The 21837-nt window shown below is 46.3% G+C and overlaps 1 protein-coding gene across 1 annotated transcript in view; it reads right to left on the bottom strand.

Annotated features, from left to right (window-relative positions):
* LOC146042917 (carotenoid-cleaving dioxygenase, mitochondrial-like) overlaps nt 1-21837 on the bottom strand; it is a 95515-nt gene that overhangs the window by 20714 nt on the left and 52964 nt on the right. Inside the window, exons 5-8 of the mRNA XM_083163201.1 lie at nt 19344-19446; nt 16841-16969; nt 12244-12404; nt 129-296 (exon numbers count right to left, since the gene is read on the bottom strand). Of these exons, the coding sequence (XP_083019327.1) occupies nt 129-296; nt 12244-12404; nt 16841-16969; nt 19344-19446 (561 nt within the window). The remainder of the gene's footprint in view (nt 1-128; nt 297-12243; nt 12405-16840; nt 16970-19343; nt 19447-21837) is intronic.

Consider the following 21837-nt stretch of genomic DNA (forward strand, 5'->3'; position numbering starts at 1 on the left):
TGCGGGGAACTGGACTGACCCCAGTATTATCTGTTTGGCTGTTGTTGTGCAGATCTCCTTTGGTTTATGGGTCAGTTTTCTTCCACAAGCATGATAGACTATATCTGCAGCATAATATAATACAATACCTCATCCAAAGCTTTTCCGGATTGGCGCAGATTGTGAAGCTGAAATAGATGAAAAACTTCCCCATCGTCCCGGCAGCAGAGATCTATCACGATGCAGCCGTGATCTTCATAGGCATTGATTTGATGTAACATCGCAACAGCGTGAGTGCGGTATCTAACAGAGAGCAGCTGCATCGGAGGAAAACACTTTTAGATAAATAAATAAATAATATGGCTCTCGGTGAGCTAATATATGGCAATATTACTCCATTTTTCTCAAAGTTTCTCAAAGTAAAAATGTTTTCAAAATAACAGCAAATTCTATGATACAAAGAGGTGAACGATACAAAGAGGTGAACGGTTTGATAGAGAGGGATCTCTCGGTCTTATATTTTATCTAAAATCCTTTATTAGCATATTAGGTACAGTGTAGAGAGCTACTCTAAGAAAGCAAATGAGAGAGGGTCCTGCTCATGAGCAGGCCTGCTGTTAGGTATGCCAGGCCCCTATAAAATTTTGGGGCTGTGATCTAATCATGTGGCCATGCCCCCTTAGCGGGAATAATTTAAAAAGGCTTTAAAACAGTTGAGGGGGGAATGTTGTCACACCCCCCCACCTCCCAGCTCAGCAGTATGGTTTTGGACAGGGGTCAGTATGGATTCTCTGACCAGCGTGCGGCTACTCAGCCCTATAAGCAACAAGCTGTTATGCATTGTGCATTCTTACACATTTAGGGCCTTATTCTGATTGGAGCGTCCGGGCCGTACGCGTACGTCCCGGGGTTTTTCACGATCTGCGCATGTGCAGATACGCTAATGCGCCGGCGCTAACACTCCACAACGCTTACGGCCGGTGTCTCAACGTGCGAAAAAACCTGTACGCGAGTGTACGGGTAATGGGGCGGCATAGGGGCGTGTTGATGGGAGCGGCCGAAATAATGAGGGAAAATGGGCGTAAATATGGGCGTACACGGGGGTGTGCACCAAAAATGAGCGGTGCTACTACCGCACGATCGACTAAGGCACCGTTCATTTCGGACACCAAACAGGCGGCCGCCAACCGCCAGCTCAAACCACCCCTACAGATACCGCATGCCAGCGTGCGCCTGAGTTGGCTAATTAACGCTGATTACTACTCAAACACATACACCTGAATGTAATAAGCAATGCTGCAGTCTATTAACTCCAAACCATGATTTCACTGCCTGCAAGCCACACATACAGCACGCAAACACATTGGAAGCTTATGTTTCTATACTTCTCCACATTAAAGGTTTGTTTAATTTAAGGTAAGAATCTTTTTATACGCTAAGGTAGGTATTTGCTAAACAGTTAGACACATTCACTACGTGCTTTCATAGACTTTACGCAGTAGCACACTCAATCTACACAAGTCGACATGTGTCAACGTATTCACTCTAATACTAACATAGGTTTTGTATTTAGGATACAATAACATAAACCACATCTAACACCTACAAAGGATGTTTCAGCAATGTTTTAAGCCCATGACCACTATTTTGCACACAATCTTTGTATAGTACCCAAAATAATGACCTGTACCACTATCTCATCTGCTATGATTTGGATTTGACTACACTCTGGATGTAAGATGCCACCAATCACATTATTGCACTCTCATCTCTCTAACAAAGGATTCCTACATCTGCTTATGACACTGTCAAATCATATATATTTAAAAAGTTATGCATGTTTGTTCACAAGCTAATTTATCATGTTTGGCCCATTCACACATCTTTTTTTAGGGAGGACACATATGCATTCCTACACAAATGTACCTTTTCACCCTTGTTTGTCTGCCTCACCCACTCCATGAGGAAAGCATTGTTCTGGACCTGCTTTTACCTACTACTGTAGGAGCTACCTCACCTGCACACAAACTGCTTTCTCACCTATTAAGTTGCTCTGCACATGTGCTGACACAAACTAATTAGCAGGGAAAAGTTGGATAGGAACATGGGAATGGCCATGGAGAGGGTTACACATGGGAAACTTCGACCACACTTCAACAAATGTTCAAAAATACCCTGGTCAGTAAGTACACATAAATCTAGTATTTGTTTCACACAAGAAATGACACATACCACAATTTAGATTTAATTTGTAAAATAAATTTATTTGCTGTTCAGCATCACAGCTTGACACTTTAATGTGAGAAATCAAATAAACAAATAAAATAGACACACAAATAATAAAACAGCCAGAACAAGAGGTTGCATATCTCCAAACATGTGTTACCCTGCAAATGCAATGGTGAAAGAAATGGGGACACCAGAATACGTACTGCAACAACCAGGGTGAATACTAAGCAAGATACACACCACCAAAAAAAAAAATCCTGCATTTGTAGAGGTCAAAATACGAACTTTCATGCCCATGGCACGCAAATGGATCGATGGCCAACTCAGGAAGCGGATGTCCAGTGCAATTAAAACCTTTGGCCTCCAACCACAGAGGAAGTGAACCAGGTCTCATTTGGGCCCTTTTTTGCCCCTTTTAGATGGGGCCTTGGGGACAGGGGCCTTTGGCTCAGCTGGCTTTCGGCGTCTTCCCCTAGTCGACACAGGAGGGTCAGCCGAGGTGGAAGGTTTATGGAGCAGCTTGGGGTGGGGCAGCAGATGGGGGATTGTCCCTTAGGGACCTGGCGGTGGACAGCTGCTCCGCAAGAAGTTCATTCTGGCGGCTGAGGTGTTGGCCAATGCTTAGCATGCCAGCCGCCAGAGTTTCATTAATGCGGTTCAAGGCCTCAACCTGCAGCTGGTTTGTGGCCTTCCACTCCGCCAGAAAATCCGCCACCTGCTGCTGACGGATCGCAGCATCCACCCCTTGCTGCTCGATCCTGTCCAGCGTCACCAACAGGCTCTCATTCCATGTCTCCTGTGGCTGGGGCTGGGGGCGACGTCTTGGTGGAGGCTGGACCACTTGCTCCACCTGTGGCTCTGCAGAGGAAGATGCTGCCGGTACATCCTGGCTTTCTGCTTCTGCTAGGATAAGAATTGAAAACAATGTCACCATCACATACGCAATAAAAAATATCTTTCTAAATACAATGCATTACTGTGACTTACCATCAAAAGCAGCAGCAAAGACCTCCGCCGGGAGCTCACTGTCCATATTGGAGATCCCCCTGATCTCCCCCACATCGATCACGTCACAGGAGTCCAGCTCCAGGGGGGTATACTCCAAATGGTCAGGCATAGGACCTCTCCCGGTGGACATGCTGTGGTTGTACCGGTCAGTCATCTTCCTCTTCAGTGCACTTTTGAAGTCAGTCCACCTACAAGTTTAAAAATACAAATATCACCATGAGATATGTGCACCACTGTGCTACGTGTAGGCTTACCACCTAGTCCCTTTAATTCCGGACACATGTTACTTACACAGGTTCTGTGGCAGTTTAAAATTAGGTGAAGTGGAGTCTTGAAGTCAGGCAGCCACAGAACCTGTGTAATTAATATGTGTCCGGAATTAAAGGGACTAGGTGGTACCCCTAGCTACGTGACATTTCCTAGTGTGGGTGATCTTATGTTTTTTTGCCATATGTGTCCCACACACACATTCATGTCTCAATTAGGAGGCATTTCAGTGTCTCATCTCATTCATTAGGCCACTAAATGCACATACATACATCACTATGCAGAAATGACATCATCCATGGCCAAATTAGGCACCTCCACCTGGTGTGAAACTACACATTCCACCATAGCTTGACAATGTGGTTATTATGGAGTAATTTAACTATGGAATGGCATACTGGGATGTGTAGTTTCTCACCAGCTACATGTGCACAGTTTGCTCATTCTTGTTTCAGTAGCATCATATGGAACATGTTACAACAACTCTTTCAAAAACACACTTTCTCTTGTCCCATCACATACTTCACATGAGCAGAACTGTGCCCATAGCCTCACATCACACCAATGGTGCATGTTTCATATATCAATGTGGGTTATTAGACATGGTTGTGTTCACATGTGACATTGAAGTGTAGCACTATCTACAAACACACCTTTCTATTAGTCTCAAAACATACATGTAACATATGTACACACATATGACATTATCAGGGGGACAAAGACCAGGGCAATTTTTCAGCAGTCTCCAGCAGGAACTGAGGCCCTTATTCTAGTTCACTCTTTCTGCCCAAATATTTCTTTGATGGACAAAACCATGTGCACTGCAGGTGAGGCAGGTGTAAAACCCCACCCAAATCTGATTATCTCTGCACAAGTAACACCTGCCTCACCTGCAGTGCACATGGTTTTGTCCATCTAAGAAATATTTGTCCAGAAAGAGTGAACTAGAATAAGGGCCTCAGTTACTGCTGGAGACTGCTGAAAAATTGCCCTGACAAACACACTAACCTTTTCTTCACCGCGTCCCAAGTTCTGACCACTGGTGACACCTGGTTCACTTCCTCTGTGATCCTGTCCCAAAGGTTTCGCCTTGCACTGGCACCCGGCTTCCTGGTTGCCAATTCAATCCATTCGCGTGCCCTGGGCACTAGAATTCGCATTTCGGCCTCTACAAATGCAGGGTTTCTCTTTCTGGTGGTGGTATCCTGCTCAGTCATCACCCTAGATGTTGCAGCACGTTTTCTGGTGGCCCCAGTTCTCTCACCATGCACCTGCTGGGTCACACCTGTTTGGAGAGATGCAACCTCTTGTTCTGGCTGGTTGCTTGGCCCTTGTGGAGCTGGTGGAGGTTCACCAGGGCCTGTTACTGAGGGGCCCGCTTGATCTTGCAGGCTACTCCTCTCTTGGGCCCTCCTTCTCCGCTCCTGTTCCCTCTTGTTCAGTGCATCAAGCAGGGATTGTGCTGTAGCTCTCTGCAGAGCGTCCTCTGCTGCTGAATCGTCAGAGTCAGACATGTTTGCAGCAATTGTGGCCTGCATCTGACTGAATATTTATATGTTAATTTCCCGCCATGAACAAGGGGGCGTATATTTTTCCACGCAATATAGATGCAAATTTACGCCGATATTTCCCGCCGATAATTCCCGCTTAAATTACGCAGGTCTCAACGCACCTGATCAAACACCTGTATATGCACATACACAGGTTGTGGAGCATTGTGCTACATCGTGAAATGTGGGCACCTGTCATTCCAATGACGAGTGTTGTCAGCTGGTATCTGTTGGAGTTCGTGTATGCTTTGTGAGTCACATTTCAAAACATCACGTTATAATGCTTTCCTTACATATGTAATGTGTATGAAATTGTCATACAGCAACATGTTGCATTGTGGCCCTTTAGGCAGCGTAGTTATAAGTAGAGGGTTGCGTGTATTATTTTGCGCCTACTGTATATACAGTACTCCTCTCCATGCATATCGGTGCATCGTGCCCCCTTTAAGCAGCGTAGTTATAAGTAGAGGGTTGCGTGTATTATTTTCCGCACACTGTAAATACAGTACTTCTCTCTTCATTGAATTTATGCTGTTGGTTGTGGTGTGTGTATATCGGAACGGTCCGCGTAAGTTTCTATTCGCATCCAGTTTGTTACTGTAAGAGGGATTAATAAAGTTAATACCAAACAAACAATTTTTTACACCAATCAGCAAGCACCAAAAGTGATATATGTACCTGCAATTAATAACTGCGCCATTGCCAATATGACTTCCAACAGAGCTAGGCCATTTTCCACCCCTGAGCTGTTGGCCCTGGTCGACGTTATGGACCGTCACCTGGGGCCCAGGGGCCCATATGTTAGCAATGCCGACAAGCGGCGGGCGTATACTGCTGCCCGCCGCCTGATCTTCTCTACGACCGGCGTCCGCAGAAGCCTGGGGCAGGTTGAGCGGCGCTGGTCAGACCTGCGCCGGCGGCAGCCGGTTCTTCTCAGCAGCCTTCGCCGCCATATTGCCTGATGTAAGTTTTGATTACTAGTATGTCAGCGTTTTTTAGCAATGTTTTGTGTACTTTTTATAAATATGTTCCTGAGTATGGGGGTGTATATGGGGGGTATATGGGGTGTATATGGGGGTGTATATGGGGGGTATATGGGGTGTATATGGGGGTGTATATGGGTGTATATGGGTGTATATGGGCGTATGGGGGTGTATATGGGGGGTATATGGGGTGTATATGGGGGTGTATATGGGTGTATATGGGTGTATGGGGGTGTATATGGGGGTGTATATGGGGGGTATATGGGGGGTATATGGGGTGTATATGGGGGTGTATATGGGTGTATATGGGTGTATGGGGGTGTATATGGGGGTGTATATGGGGGGTATATGGGGTGTATATGGGGGTGTATATGGGTGTATATGGGGTGTATATGGGGGTGTATATGGGTGTATGGGGGTGTATATGGGGGTGTATATGGGGGGTATATGGGGGTGTATAGGGGGTGTATAGGGGGGGGTTTAAGTAGTTGATCAGTTTTTGGGTGTAGGATATCAAATAGTTTGCATGATAAATGTCTGAAATATCACAGCAATGATAATTTTGAAGGTTATGAGCATGACTAATGTGAATTTTTCTTTCCCCCTTTTTTATGAAACCCAATCTTCGATTTCTATGCCATCAACATGAACATTTCAGCACGGGCAAGGGCACGTATGGAAGCCCGGGAGCAGGCAGCCCGGGAGCAGGCAGCCCGGGACCAGGCAGCCCTGGAGGAGGAAGAGGAGGAGGAGGAAGAAGAGGAGGAGGAAGAGGAGGAGGAGGAGAAGAAAGAGGAGGAGGAAGAGGAGGAGGAGGAAGAAGAGGAGGAGGAAGAGGAGGAGGAGGAGGAGAAGAAAGAGGAGGAGGAAGAGGAGGAGGAGGAAGAAGAGGAGGAGGAAGAAGAGGAGGAGGAAGAAGAGGAGACACTGGGTGCAGTTTGGACCCACACCATTTCCCCATCCCCTTCCCCCTCCACAACCCCCACCCCCTCCACAACCCCCACCCCCTCCACAACCCCCTCCCCAACCCACACCCCCTCCCCAACACTGGAGACAATGGGTGCAGTTTGGACCCACACCATTTCCCCATCCCCTTCCCCCTCCACAACCCCCACCCCCTCCACAACACCCACCACCTCCACAACCCCCACCCCCCCCTCCCCACCCCATTTCCTACCCCCCTACACCTCTCCACCACCCACCCCCAAACCTCTCCACTCCCCACTCACACCCACTACCTCGGGCCAAACTCGAGGACCATCCACCTTGCTCCTGACCCCCCCAACCACTGCACAGCCAACCAGCGGCAACCAGGATGGCTCAAGTAGCCGTAAGTAAATAATGTGTCTAATGTTGACCTACACATTTCTACACATAAACAATCACAACAACCACATATGTGTATCCAACATCAACATTAGTTGCAACATATCACTGCAAGCCGACCATGAGGTGTGTCCTGTCCTTCTCCAGGAACAAGGCTCCCCTTGGTGTTTTTTTTGAGTGTGGCCATGCCTCACCCCTTGAATAATTAACATAACAGTACATCCAATGAGATATCCGACATTAGTGGTGTGGTAGTTATGTGGCTCCAGGTGTTGGGTAACTCCAGTTCCCAGCATGATGTGCAACACAGGGCCGGATTATAATGGAGGCGCAAGGGGTCAGTGCCCCTGGGCCCCCCTCTAGCTAGGGGCCCCCTGTGGTTGTCATGTATTTTTTAAAAATAAAATGTTTAAGTTATGTTTTTTTTTTTTTAGCTAAATGTTTTGTGCATGGGTGGGGTAGTGCTGCAGCTTCACCTATCTGCCAATGTGACAATGATTTATGGTGCTGAGCATCGGGAGCCAAGGCACACTGATTGCACAAGTGTGCAGTGCATTTCTGGGAGTTGACTAAGTCCCATGACACTTTGCACCAGAGGACAGAGGCTGAGAAGTTTGTGCTGAGCTCTGATTGGTGGAGCTCATTACATGCTTCTCAGGTCCATGGAGAACAGCAGCAGCAGCTTAGTCATAGGAGGGTTTTTAATCAGAGGCAGCACTAGGACTGTGAGGTCTCCTCCAGAGTAAGGGGCAGAGGGACAAACACAGGCTTTTCATGTGGTGTGTGTATATATATATATATATATATATGGGGTCTATTATTATTCCGAGTGCCGCCAACCCCCTGTCTATATATATATATATATATATATATATATATATATATATATATATATATATATATATCCCCTGCAGGTAACCATTGACCAAGTTTATTCTGCCTTTACTCTATGTTTTGACAGTATAATATTCGCCCATGCAGTGTGCGGCCAGTAATGACAAGTGCAAGGGGGCCCCCCGCTCTAAAGTACCCCGGGCCCCAAAGGCTTAATCTGCCACTGGTGCAACTTAAATGTAGAGATTGTTTTGGTAATAGTGTGTGAGGCCATGCGGATGCATGCTTTACAAACATAGCTGTAGGCCTATAATTTGTACAGCAATGTCCTAAATTTAAAATACTAAGGAGTGCTTAAGCCACAACAATGTCATAACCCTTAAATAGCACAGGCTAATTGTGAGGTTAGAGGACAGTCCCCCAAAACCAAAGTAACAATTGGGATACAGCATACATTCATTGATGAAGGAGTAATTGAATTAATGTTATTTACTATGTACAGTATGTGTGTGTTAACATATTATTTTTTAGTACTGTGTTTACAGCAGACCCATCTTCAATGTAGTTTCTAAATGTATGTGCCCTTCACACATAACTCAGAACTTTTTATTATGTACAAATACAACAAACATTTGTGTTAGTTATATATTAATTTTTTGTTTTATCCCTTCATTACAGACACTGAACAGCAGCAGGAGGAGGTGGCAGCCCTAATACGGGAGATCATGCTGACCCTCGTGTACCTCCAGCTCCTTTTTGGCCTTCTGGAGGCCCGCCTTTAATTTTTTATTTATCCCCCCCCCCTTTTTATTTTTGGATAAAATAAAAGTTTGATTACAGTTCGAAATTGCCTGTGTTTTTAATAATAAATATGTTAGAGGGCGTGTAAGGGTAGGTACATACAGATGTGTACTGTAAGTTATACTTGTCATTTGAGGTAAGGGGTAATGATTGATGTGTGAATGTGTGTGTTTTTGAGTAAAATAACACATAGTGAAAATGCATGAATGTTTAATGTTGTTCGATTAAAACATCACACATAACATCAGGGTAGGTATACATGTTACACATTTTGGACAAACTAATTACGGACATAATTTAGTACATATACAGAAACACCAACATAACTTGATTTAAAAGTAACAGCAATATGGGGACACATAGATAGTGATTAAAATGCCACATTAGAACATAACAAATATACATGTAATGTGGGTTCAAATGTAGTTTTATTAGGTCTTTATTAAGGTAGACAATTGAGTTAATAGAAAACAATAATTGAATAACAAATAGATTAATTAATCAATTGTCAGATTAGTAGTTGAGAGGCAAGATTTGCAGGTCCATATATGTGAAGGGTATGCCAGCGTGCACGGACGTACGCTCACTCTCACGAGCGGTGACATAAGCTGAGTTTTCCATTGAAAACAATAGGGACCCGTCCGTGCAAACTGGCGTACGCTCAGATCTCCGCAAGAAGTCGGTGGGGAGACGGAGGAAAGACGGCCGTACACGGCGCCGTACGCTCAGTTGTACGCCTGTTGTCGGAGTGCAAGGGCTGGCCCGTCCGCGTACGTTGCCGTACGCTCATTTGTACGCCACTCCCCTTCTACGGTATTTCTGCCCGTACGTAAGCGGCTGATTTGTGGGTGGACTTAACCCTAACGGCCGCGTACGGCTAGCGTGCGGTAATGGCGAACGTACGCACGTTTGGCCGCTCCGATCAGAATAATGCCCATTGTAGCCAATATTAACTTTTTCTGCAATTTATGAAGAAATAGGTCCAGCCCAGCCTTTGCTGCATCAGGGAGTCTTGCATTCTCATGGCTCTTACCTGGGTTCTGCTTTACAGCCTGGAATGAAATCCTACTTATTTGAAACGGGTGCTGGACAGGATCCCGACAGTCGGGATCCTGACAGGCATTTACCCGACGTCGGGCTAATGACTGTTGGGATCCCGACTGTCGGACCCCTGTACCACACCCTTTGAAACCTCTCAGTCTCCCATTGGCAGGGCCGGCACCACCACTAGGCAGCTTTAGGCACTTGCCTGTAGGCGCCGGCCACTGGAGAGCAGCACTTTGGAGCCCCCCTCCCCCAGTGGAGCCAGGTCGGTGAACGGCATCTGCACATATCCCCCACATCCCACTTTGGACCGGGTCGGAGGTGGCCACACCCCCCCCTTGTGGAGCGGGTGAGCGGCGGGGCGCGACTCCGGCCCCTGTCTGGGACACTGACATCACTTGCACCGGCCCTGCCCATTGGAAAGGTTAATCAGCACTGTCTTGTCCTTAATTGTGATTAAGATGGGGGTTTTTTTGACAAAGAAAGTGACAGATGTTATAAGTTTCTAACAAGCCCTGGGATGTCATGAGGGGATGTTTGGTGTGAATGCAGCAAAGATGTTTGAGGACATATCTGTATTTTTTTAATTATATAGCAGTCACTGATGTTCTCTGAATTACATCTTATTATGGTTATTGTTAAGCTCTTTGCATTACCTGGTTGTTGTATTTTATGAAAGTCACTAATGCTCTCTGCATTATCTGGTGGTCTCTGTGGTGTTCTATGTATTATACTATATGGCAGTCACTGTGATGTTCTCTGTGTCGGTTGGTGGTCACTGTACTGCTAGGTGATGGGTGAGGTAGTGTAGTATAAGCAGTGGCCTCAAGAGGGGCGGGGGGTGAGGGTACTTTTTACCTAGGCCCCTGTCTGCTGGAAGAGTCTGGGTCCCGCCCCCCCTCCCCCATTGCAGGGAGTTGGGCAGTGGGGAGGGGGGAGGCTGCTCAGTGCCTGTGCTGCTACCGCCGGACGCTGTTTGTCAGGTGGGTCCCTGCCGCTGGGCTCCATCCATTCACAAGCATTCACCAGGAGGGGGTGCTGGAAGACGACATCAGGATTACGGACTCCTCAACAGCCAGCTTGGATGTTGGGCATAAAGTAGTCTAGCCCAATCAAAACCCCTCTTCCACCTGGAGTCAATTCTGCACCAATCACAGCAAAGGTGCTGGTATAAAGGTCTCGACCTTTGTACAGGAAGATGCCTAAACATTGTCACTTCCTGCTACGTATCTGGCTACAGACTCTTGATTCTGATGGTCTGTCTAGTGCCTCACTGGGTCCAGCCCAGCACCTCGTGCCTTACTGGGTTCTGTCCAGCTACTCCTATCGCTCTGGGTCCAGCCTAGCAACTACAGCCTCACTGGGCCAAGCCCAGCACCTCTAACTCTACTGGGACCAGCCCAGCATCTTGTATCTTACTGGGTCCAGTTCCACACCTGAAGCCTCAATTGGTTCCAGCCCAGCATATCCTATCTCACTGGATCCAACCCAGCACCTCCAACCTCACTGGGTTCAGCCCAGCACCTCCAGCCTCACTGGGTTCAGCCCAGCACCTCCAGCCTCACTGGGTCCCGCCCAGTAACTACTCAATACCAGCTTGCCGGTACTAACTACTACCATTGTGTGACCCTCTGCTATTGCTAAAACTCAACTGTAAGCAGAAGACTAAGATTCATCTCCCCGTTTCCTGTACTCTACTACCGGTCTACCAAAAGATATCTCTACCATCGCCAATCCCACAGTCACCGGCGTGATAGGGGAGAGAGGCAGCTGCAGCGGCAACCTGTCCTTTCTCTCCCTCTCTTTTTTTTCAGGGGGCCCTCCCGGTGGCCATGCCCCCTTCATTTTACCGGGGTCTGGCCGACATGTCGGCGCCCCTGAGTATAAGAGCAATGTTTAGTCATTGATTTTGAGAAAGTCACTCCTACAGTACATGCTCCATTGAAAAGTGTAAATAGCACAGAACCTCAGAATAAATGTGTGCTTACAGGTTTTAGTACTGGGTTTTCCCTCACCCTACACACATTTCAGTCTTCGCATTGTTAACAAATGTATCCAAACTGGCTAACAGTGACTACTTTGTATGAGCTTCGTCTTTGCCCCAAGTTATCAAAAGCTTAGCTTCAGACGATAGAAAGTCTTTACCCCTAATAAAGCTTCATCCACATAATTCCTATAAACTATGGACAATCAGCATCACTGCCATATAAAACCAGCCTTACCTCCCCTGTGTGTTTATTTGCCACATAAAATACAGTGTCATGTCCTGGATCCCAATACAAGCAGTCAGATATCGGCTTCCCCATTATTTTGCTGGTAAGTATTTTCATCATATTCATTTTTACTGGTTGTTCCATAAACACAATGTAGTTTTCCGTCATTCCTAAGAAATGTATATAAACAAAAATAATTAAATGTTTCACATCATAAAAATGTATAGTGATGTTTAGCGGTATTGGACAGTGTTAGGGTCCATGGATCCAATTTCAAGCTGTCATGAGGTTACCGACTTCAGAAAATCTTATCCACTATAACAGAAGTAACAGATTAATTTACATAACAAAACTACAGCTGTGCCTTATTGTCCGGATTCAAGCACTGTTGAGGTCCTGATTCTAAAGGCCCCTATACATTAGTCCGACTTGTTAATCCTAAGGACAAGTCGGACCTGATTGTCCCAGCAGCTCCCCAAGAGGGGTCACAGCGATAAGGCACTTCATGTGCCAAGTTGTGCTAAGTTGTGCATGCAAAATATCACATGCAACTCCCGTGGAGCTGCAGGCGGAGAGAGCAGGGGGGCGGCAAACACTGGCGAGGGAACCACGGAGCGTGCCAGCAGCTGGAGCACTTACATTTTTTTTAAAAAGCCCATACAAATGACTGGGCAGCCACTGATTGGCTGAGTCCTCTCTCAGCCAAACGCTGATTAGCTGAGAGAGGTCTCAGCCAATCAATGGCTTCCTATTCATTTGTATAGGCTTTTTTTTTTTAAGTGCTCCAGCTGCTGGCACGCTGCCTGGTTCCCTCGCCAGCGTCTGCCGCCCCCCCTGCTCTCTCTGCCTGCAGCTCCACGGGAGTTGCATGTGATATTTTGCACAACTCTCCGTCGCTCTCCGGCTCTCCGTCGCTCACGGCTCTCCGTCGCCTGCCCGGATCTGGGTTGCACATAAGATTTACCAAATCTTATGTGCAGCCGGTCCAAACCTCCCGACTCTGATCTGATGCACACGGTACCGCACATCGGGTCGGACAGTATGTCTACATGTGCGATATGGCCTATTTCACGGCCCGATTCATCGGAATCGGCCCAAATCGCATAGTGTATGGGGCCTTAAGGGGCACATTTATCAATGATTGATACAACTCGTTGCATACTATAAATGGAGCTCCAGCCAATCAGCGCCCAACTGTCATGTGTTCAGATCGTAATGGTGCAATGTCTGAAAAATGACAGTGGGGGGCTGATAGGCTCGAACTCCATTTATAATATGAAACAAGTTTTGTCACCTGTTGATAAATAGGCTAATTTATGGCCTGATTCAGACCTGTTCAGTAGGCAGCATATATTCCCTGCCTAGTGAACGCCCAACCCCCCCCTGCCAACCAAATTCCCGCCATAGCATGTGAGCAGATGTATATACTTACACATCTGCTCACATGCGACCACACAGAGGAAAAATAATAATTTTTTGGTCGCTCACCAGCGAATGATTTTTCCTCCCTTCATGGATAAAAGTAAGTCTATGTTCACTTTCATTCTGGACGGAAATGGCCAAGAAAGGGGGCAGGTCCCCATGCATCCGCCCCCTGCCCGCCCCCCTCCTGGAGAAAACGCCCCGATGAGTGTGAAACTTGCTGAAGGCGTTTGCTCACGGGGCTTGAACATGCCCATATTCGCGCATGTGCATTCGCAAACCCCAACAATTGGCCGGGGTAGAGATTTCGTCTCGCACCGAGCAGGCCTGAATCGCCCCCTTAGTCTGTTGCAATGTTTACATTGCACAAAAATTTTTTTTTTTTATTCTGTGCAATGGCGTAGGTTGGACTACACATGCAATCCAGTGTCTGTGTGAACAGGCTCACAGATGTGATTTAGATGCATGGACTAAGGCAGTGGTTCCCAAACTGTGTGCCTATGCTCCCTGGGGTGCCTCGGGACACTTGCAGGGGTGCCTTGTGTTGGTGGACCAAGATCAATTCATATTATTTATGGTCAATGTACCAGGCAAAACCAGTGCTTGTGGCCGCCAATCATAATATATGTGGACAAACAGAAGCAAATCCTGTCCCTCACCAGATAACTGTGACATAAACACAATGCACTTAATTTAATATTTTTTTACTGAATTTCTCGATAAGCATTTGGCCTAGGGGTGCCTTGAAAATATTTTGATGCTCTAGGGCGCAGTGATTCGAAAAAGATTGGGAACCACTGGACTAAGGAATGTCTTGAAAATGTATTGGGCTTTCCAGAAGAGTAAAAAGGTCCATAGACACTGGATGATTTTGCCCAGCATGCATGCATGTATGCAGACCGATGATGGGGAAAATCGGGCGATTTTCACGTATTTTAGTGATTTTCCCAGGAGTGGATGACTTTCCATAGCAGGACGCTATGGAAAGTCGTCCACCCCTTGCTCATCTGCTAGTCCAGCTGTGGTAGCTGCTGGCGCCTAGCTAAAATTGGAGATGTTGCACATGGCCAGTCAGCGGCGGAGGGGGGCGGGGGTGGGAAACGGCTCATAAGTACTAGGCTAAGGTGCTTTGGAGGGCCTAGCAGGTTCCACTCTCCAGCTCCAATAGCCAATTGTTCTTATATCTCATTGCTAGTGCTTCCTGCAGTCATTTTGTCCCCCCGTATATCGGGAACCAGGACCAGCCCTTGAGCTTGGTGCTGGTTTTAAAAATTCAAGGGAACCCCTACTTGTTTAGCCCCATTCATTTTTTAAACCAGGACTGGCTTTTTGAGCCCGAAGCTGGTTACGGATGTGGGTGGGGACCCACACGCCATTTTTTCCCCCCAATTATATATTTAATCATTCTATTTTTTTTACACTGAATCGTACACGGAGCTGACTGATCCGTGCAGGCTAATGACAAATACACCTGGAAAATGAGTTATATTTGTCCAAGCGTATTTTCGCTGCAATTATCGGCTGCTTAGTAAATTAGGAATCACCATTCGACTGAATGGTTATTCCTAGTTGTATTCTTTTGATGGCGTATGCATTCATATTTCTGAATAAGAATACAAATACACAAGTCAAAACAATATGAATCAGCATATTTCAGTAATAGTAAATGCCCAAAATGCGACTGCCTATGAATACGCCTATGTACAAATTTCCCCCTATATGTGTTCTCCTATGGAATTTCTGCTTAATCTTTTCCTCTGGCTGATATCATAAAGGGCCTACATATGGGGCGACTGTGCTGAGCAATCTGAGCAAAGCAGATCGCTCAGATCACTCAGCAAGATCTCTCAGCACACAGTGCTGCACAGCGATGTGTCAGTGCTGTGTGCTGAGCGACCTGTCAGTGCCACTGGTGATTTCACTAGATTTATCCGACATGCAGGATCTTAATTTCCTGGCGATAATGACGTGCGGTGCCGCATATCACTACCACTATGGCCCCATACACACTGAGCGTGGGGCATTTTCGAAGCGATCTGGCCAGATCGCTTCGAAAATGGGCTGAAATTTCCCTGTGTGTGGGCCCCAATAGACCATTACTGCATAAAGACCTCTAGTGTTCCCTGAAAGTGAGGTTGTACTGTTTCTGTACCAGGCAGGGGAGCTTAAAGAGAGGCGGGGTCTGTGTGCAGGCTCCGATTGGGTGCCCTCCTCTTCAGCATTGTACTAGACTCTACTGCACATGTGCAGGTCTCTGGGAACATGGCATCTGCGCCGCATTCCTGAGGACACTTGTATTGATTAAATGCCTGTATGGTGAGAGATGTTGGCCCTCCTGGGCCTAGGGGCCCCTGTGCACTGCCTACCTTGTGCCCATTACATATACACCAGTGGTACCAGTTTGCATAATTTTAGTTGGTTTTAAAAAATGTTGATTAAACACAATGGCCCTTATTCTAGTTGATTCGGTCGGATGCGTATTTTCGGACAGGAACCGAGTGTTCTTAGCCCCGCCTTCCGTACGGATCGCTCACACCATCCGAATGCGGTAAGATGCCGACCGAACGGACCGCGAGTGGATTTTTTATGTGAACACCTCCTCCATCTGTGGGAACCTCCCCCATCATTCGATGGTCGCCGAACATCGAATGCTGGACCGAGAGGTCAGGCAGCTCCGAGTGCTCCAGACCACTCGGGCATTTCTCTGTACAAAAGCAGGGATATGGGCGGGCAGCTGGCATCCGGCTATGTCATATGTCCGCCCCCCACACATGCGTCACGGCCGCATTACCATATGTACGCCCAGCATTTTCATGGGAACGCCCATGAAACGCGGGGCGTACGCATATGGTAATGAGCCCACACAGCCCTTCACGCCCCTCTCCACCCCCTGTTCGGATTGTTCCAACCGATCGTTTTCTGTACAGAATTCACGCCGTATTCGGACGTGCGTGGCGTTCGCACATGCGCAGATACACCTCTGCACATGCGCAAACACCAACCATCGGCCGTCCGTCCGCATTCGGAGCCATCCGACTCAATCAGAATACGGGCCAATGTAATTAGTAGAAATGAATGCAGATGTGCATGTACTGCACATTTCCGTGTATAGTCGCATGATGCACTATGTCTCTATATAACCACTGTAGTCATTACAATACTATCGCATCATAAAGGCACTCACCAAAGCTATGGTAATAGGATGGGTTCCATGTATCCTTTGCTGGTATGGAGCAGATAACTTGTGCACCGAGCAGTGTGTCTTCTTCCTCTGATTCCTGGACAGGAACCTTAATAATGTTGTAACATGAGCCTAGAAATAATGTGAGGATAATGAAATAAGAATGTATTCTTGTGCAAAACCTTCCTCATTACCATTATAATAACCAATTATTATTGCTGACATTTACTATATGCATTGTGAACATACTCTTAAAGGATATATGGCCATTTTTTCACACAAATTCTACTTTCGGGCCATTGAATCCTGTGTTTTAACTCCAGATCCAATCCGATGCGTGGTCCCATGCACGTCAGAACAGATCCAGAGGTTGCCATGGCAGCGAATGGCATCGCATAGAGTATGATACATCATATGCGAAATGAGAGCTTACAGAGAACCATGGGTATTTGGCGGGTTATTGCATGCGATACCTCGCAGTAGTGTATGGGGGCCTTTACAGTGATGTTACATTTATATGAAGCGGTACAAAAAGCTGAAGATGCAGCCTAGCCGATCACTAGAAAGCAGCAGGTAGAGGGTGGGATGTTCTAACATCTGCTGCCCCTCGTCGCACCACTTTTTCTGGCAACCATATGCATACTAATCGCATATGTAATAACAAACTCAAAAGGACAGCTCTTGCGTCCGTGGACTTCTGGGTCTAAGACCTGGGAGTCCCTCTGCGCATGTACAGAGAGACAGGGGCAGATTGGGAACGGAATCCACCCCGGGACAGTGGAGGGGGGGGGGGGGCTCAAGCTGCAGCCCGGGGGGGGGGCGCTGATGCTACAGAGTGGGGGGGGGGTGCGGGGACAGGGGGGGGGGGGTGACGCTACAGCGCGCGGGGGGGACACTACTTACCTCATCCGCTGCACCGCCGCGCTTCGGTCCACTCGGTGGTGAAGTCATCCGAGAGCGACCAGCGGCCGCAGCCTGGTCACAGCAAATAGTGCAGCATGGCCCAAAACAAATATGCTCGCCGCATACATGCGTATAATATATGCATATATGTGGCGGTCATATTTGTTTTGGGCAATGCTGCCGTTTGTGACCAGGCTGCGGCCGCTTGCATCTAGGATGATGCCAGCCCCATAGGCACGGTCGGTGGCCCTGCCAGTGGGGAATCTGGACCAGCCCACCAGGAAATTGCCCGGTTTCCCAGTGGGCCAATCCGCCTCTGCAGAGAGACTCCCAGGTACCGGCCATGGGGCATGCAGATCATTTGCTCAGTACTGTGTAAAGAAGCCTATAGGCTTCTATAGGGTTTTGCCACCAAAAGCTGACTATTCCCTCTGCATTGGTGCCCCAGTGGAGGCGCTTTAGCCTACACACGTAGCGATTTAGGGGCATATTCTAATCGATCTCACTAGACCACTTAGAAATTGCCCCTACACTACCCCTTTGTGTAGGGGCATACAGCCCCCGCAAGTTGCTATCGCCCCTAGATTACTATCCAGCATGCTGGATATTAATCTCTTAAACACTGGGCAGGGCCAGAGTTCTCACCGGAGATCACGGGCTCTGACAGTCCGCTCAGTACACAGCGCTAACACATAGCTGTGTGCTAAGCGATCATGTTGAGATTTCTGAGCAATAACGCATCACTCAGACCGCTCAGCAATTTGCAATATGTGTAGGCCCCATTGCACACACAAAGAAAAAGTATGCAGAAAATGTGGTCAGCTATCATGCTTAGCGTTAGTAAATGTTATAATGTATTGAGTAAATATTTGTTTTAATGAATTGATAACTATAGTAACCCTAATTAGCAATATCTTAATAAAAAATACCGTAAATACAGTGAAAAAGGAAATGCAATGTATTCAAGCAGGGGTGCCAAGAGGGCAGCTACAGTAGGTACTGATTACCTGGTTCCGGTCTTGTTGGGGGAACCAGGGGGAGCTGTTGAAGGGAACACATGTCCCCCTTTGCAATGCGTGGCATCAAACTTTTTTCAGCCATTTTCGTTGAATACTGACAATTATTTAATATCCCCCCTAATGCAGTGGTTCCCAGGGGTGCATCAGGACATTTGCAGGGGTGCCGTGGATTGGTGGTGCAGGACCATTTTAAATTATTCATGGTCCATTTAAATAGGCAAAACCATTATTTGTGTCTTCCAATGCTAAATATGTGAATAAACAAAAAAGTTTGGGAACCCCTGCCCTAATGTATGAAGGCGGCACTGCAGCAGATGTCTGTTGCAGCCCCTCCATTTACAACAGCAGTCACAGCCGCTGTAGGTTTCTATGGAAGCTTTAAAGCTGTCACATTTACTCTACCAAGCTCCAGAAGTATTCCAGAGTTTGGGCCCGGCAGCTAACACATTAGCCAATGTAGCTTATGGGCTATATTCCACAAGAATTACCAGAAACGCCCACGGCAATAAATCTGATCATTTGACATTTATACGAAACTCCTTTTTTATTATTGTTGATAGGTTATTGAAAAATAAGCCTCTTACCTTGCTTCCCATAGGAATTTCCCATATTATATGCAGTCCCATTAGGGTCGTAGTGAGGATGAGCTGTCGCCCCATTCACAGCAATATAATCCATCCAGTTAACCTGCAATGAGATGTTACAGTAGTAGCCAGGGAACAATTCAGAGGGTTTTTTTTGGAACAAACTGCCAATTTTAACACTTTCATTTTTTTTTAAATGTTTTTTATTACTGTTACTGTTTTCTACTATGTTTTTAGAGTTTATTAAAACTATAAAACAAGTGTTAGAGTATAAATGTGTCTAATATACAGAAATACTTAGTGGAAAAGGGAAGGGGGATATTGAGAGTTGTCTCCGCACTGGTCAGTGGTCACACCCCACTGTGGTTAATTTTGGTGGGTATTTAATCTGTGTTGTCTGCAAGAAAACTGGTGAAAGATCCTATATTGGATACATTGGTCCTAGACATCTAATAAATTAGAGATGTCAGTCTATCGGACCACCAGTGGTGCCCCCTAAGTATGGGTAGTATTATGTAAATACTGTTTCCAAAGGAGGAGGGAGAAGAAAGATATACTCTGGGTGGGGGCACTCTTATCTTACAGACTGCGGTTTAAGGTTATTGTTACACCTGTTTAAAACATGATCTTTATGTTGAACATCATTAAAAATTATATACGTTTACACCCATACTGGATATTCCTTATCTTGTCTCAGCGCTGTGCAAGATTATGGTTGGTATTAATCAGGTTAGTACCTGGTAGCTGCAGACAGAGTCGCCGCTTTTATTATTTTAGTATGGACCCAGTGTGATCCTCATATTTCCTAAGGTTACTACCAATGAATAGGTAATGATTGTGGGAGTTTTAATCATTGGTCACATACAAAAAATAAAAATAATAATAGATGAAAAAAAAACGGTGTTTTGCTTCACTGCAATGGGAAAGACCAGTATGTGAGCAGATAGGTGCTCAGGCAGCATTGTAAGTGTTAATTGCAAGAAGTTAGTTCAGGCAAATAGAGCTGTACAATAGCATGTAGCATGGTTTGCTGTCAGCACAAATAGTAATGAGGGGTGGGGGTCTGCTGGACACATCCAGCGGTTACCTTAGTCCCTGGGATCTTGTGCGCTGAGAGCCGCAAGTGGCCGCTGTGTTGCTGGTTTCCTGGTCAGTCCCCGTCTGTCAGCTGTGCGCCGGTCACATGTGTACACCACGTGATCGGCAAGTCCCGACGTACGTTTCGCTGGGCGCTTGATCACGGGAGGTGTGGCTGTCTGTGGGGGAACCCTGTGTCATATTGCAGTCTGCAGCCTATCCAGTGATAGATTGAGTGACTGGCGGCTGTTTCATCCAATGTATTGGGCTGGAACTCCTATCCATACAGGGATGGGGGCTTGGCTGTATTGGCCAATGATGTGTTCAGCTGTTGTTACGATGTGTGATAGCGTTCCTGTTGCTGGGGGTAATGCTTTTGATGCCGCTTTGTGGAAATGCTTTTTATCAAACAGTGATTGTTTATCCCGTATATATTGCCTTAATTAGGGATCCTGCTAGTCTGTGGTACGGCTATTGTAAGCTCCGTTATCTTTGGCTGGATTCTTGTAGATATGAGATTTTTAGGTTGTTATTAATTTGCCGTTTATCATATCTGAGATATTATTAATAAAAGCCCTATGATGATATCCATTTGTTTGCGCTAGTGCAGAATATAAATAGGCTTAATTTTAACAGCTTATTGGCAGGGTTCCTTCTTGTGATTGGCCACACTGATAATCGGTAAATAGGGGAAAGGGAAGGGGGAGGGGGAAGGGCGGAAAAAGGGGGGAGTTGTTATTTGGATGGGATGAAAAATTCTGTGGGGAAAAAAGTTAAAAATTACTAAAAATTATTGTTGATACAGTCAATGTTTCTTCCAGTCATTTTCGGAGGTATAAACACAAGAGCTTGCAGTCGTTTTCAGAGATATAGACATAAGAGCTGCTGGTTACAGGTAGGTTAGTTGCTTTGCTGCTGTAGTCAGCGCCTTTGATTATTCTTTATTCCTATTTTTAGTGTTAGTATTAGTGTTTAATAGGTGCTCAGGTGGTGATAAGAATTGGGTGTCATAAAGACTATGCTAGTGTGGTGAAATTATAATGGTGTTAAGGTCAAAGAGTGATACGATAATAAGGACGAAGAAACTATGCATTGTGATAGTAGTTTATTCGTGAAAGGTGTTTATTATAACCCAGTGGTCTTTTTGAAAGAATATTATACGATACCTGGTGTTCCTAGGTGGTCTCCCATCCTAGTACTCGCCAGGCCCTTTGCTGCTTAGCTTCCCAGTTCGGCAGAGTTTGGGCGATCCAGCAATGGTTTGGTCGTATTCATGAACAGTTTCCATCTGGTTTGTGACATCTTGAGGGTCTAGTGTTGGTGGATGTGGTGATTTAGCACTGTTGTAATAATACATGAAAAAAACTTGTGAAACTGGTGCAAAAATTAACCACTGTACTTTATTATGTCTTTATGT

The sequence above is a fragment of the Crinia signifera genome, chromosome 19 (genome assembly GCF_055691185.1).
Source record: "Crinia signifera chromosome 19, ASM5569118v1, whole genome shotgun sequence".
Classification (NCBI taxonomy): Eukaryota; Metazoa; Chordata; class Amphibia; order Anura; family Myobatrachidae; genus Crinia; species Crinia signifera.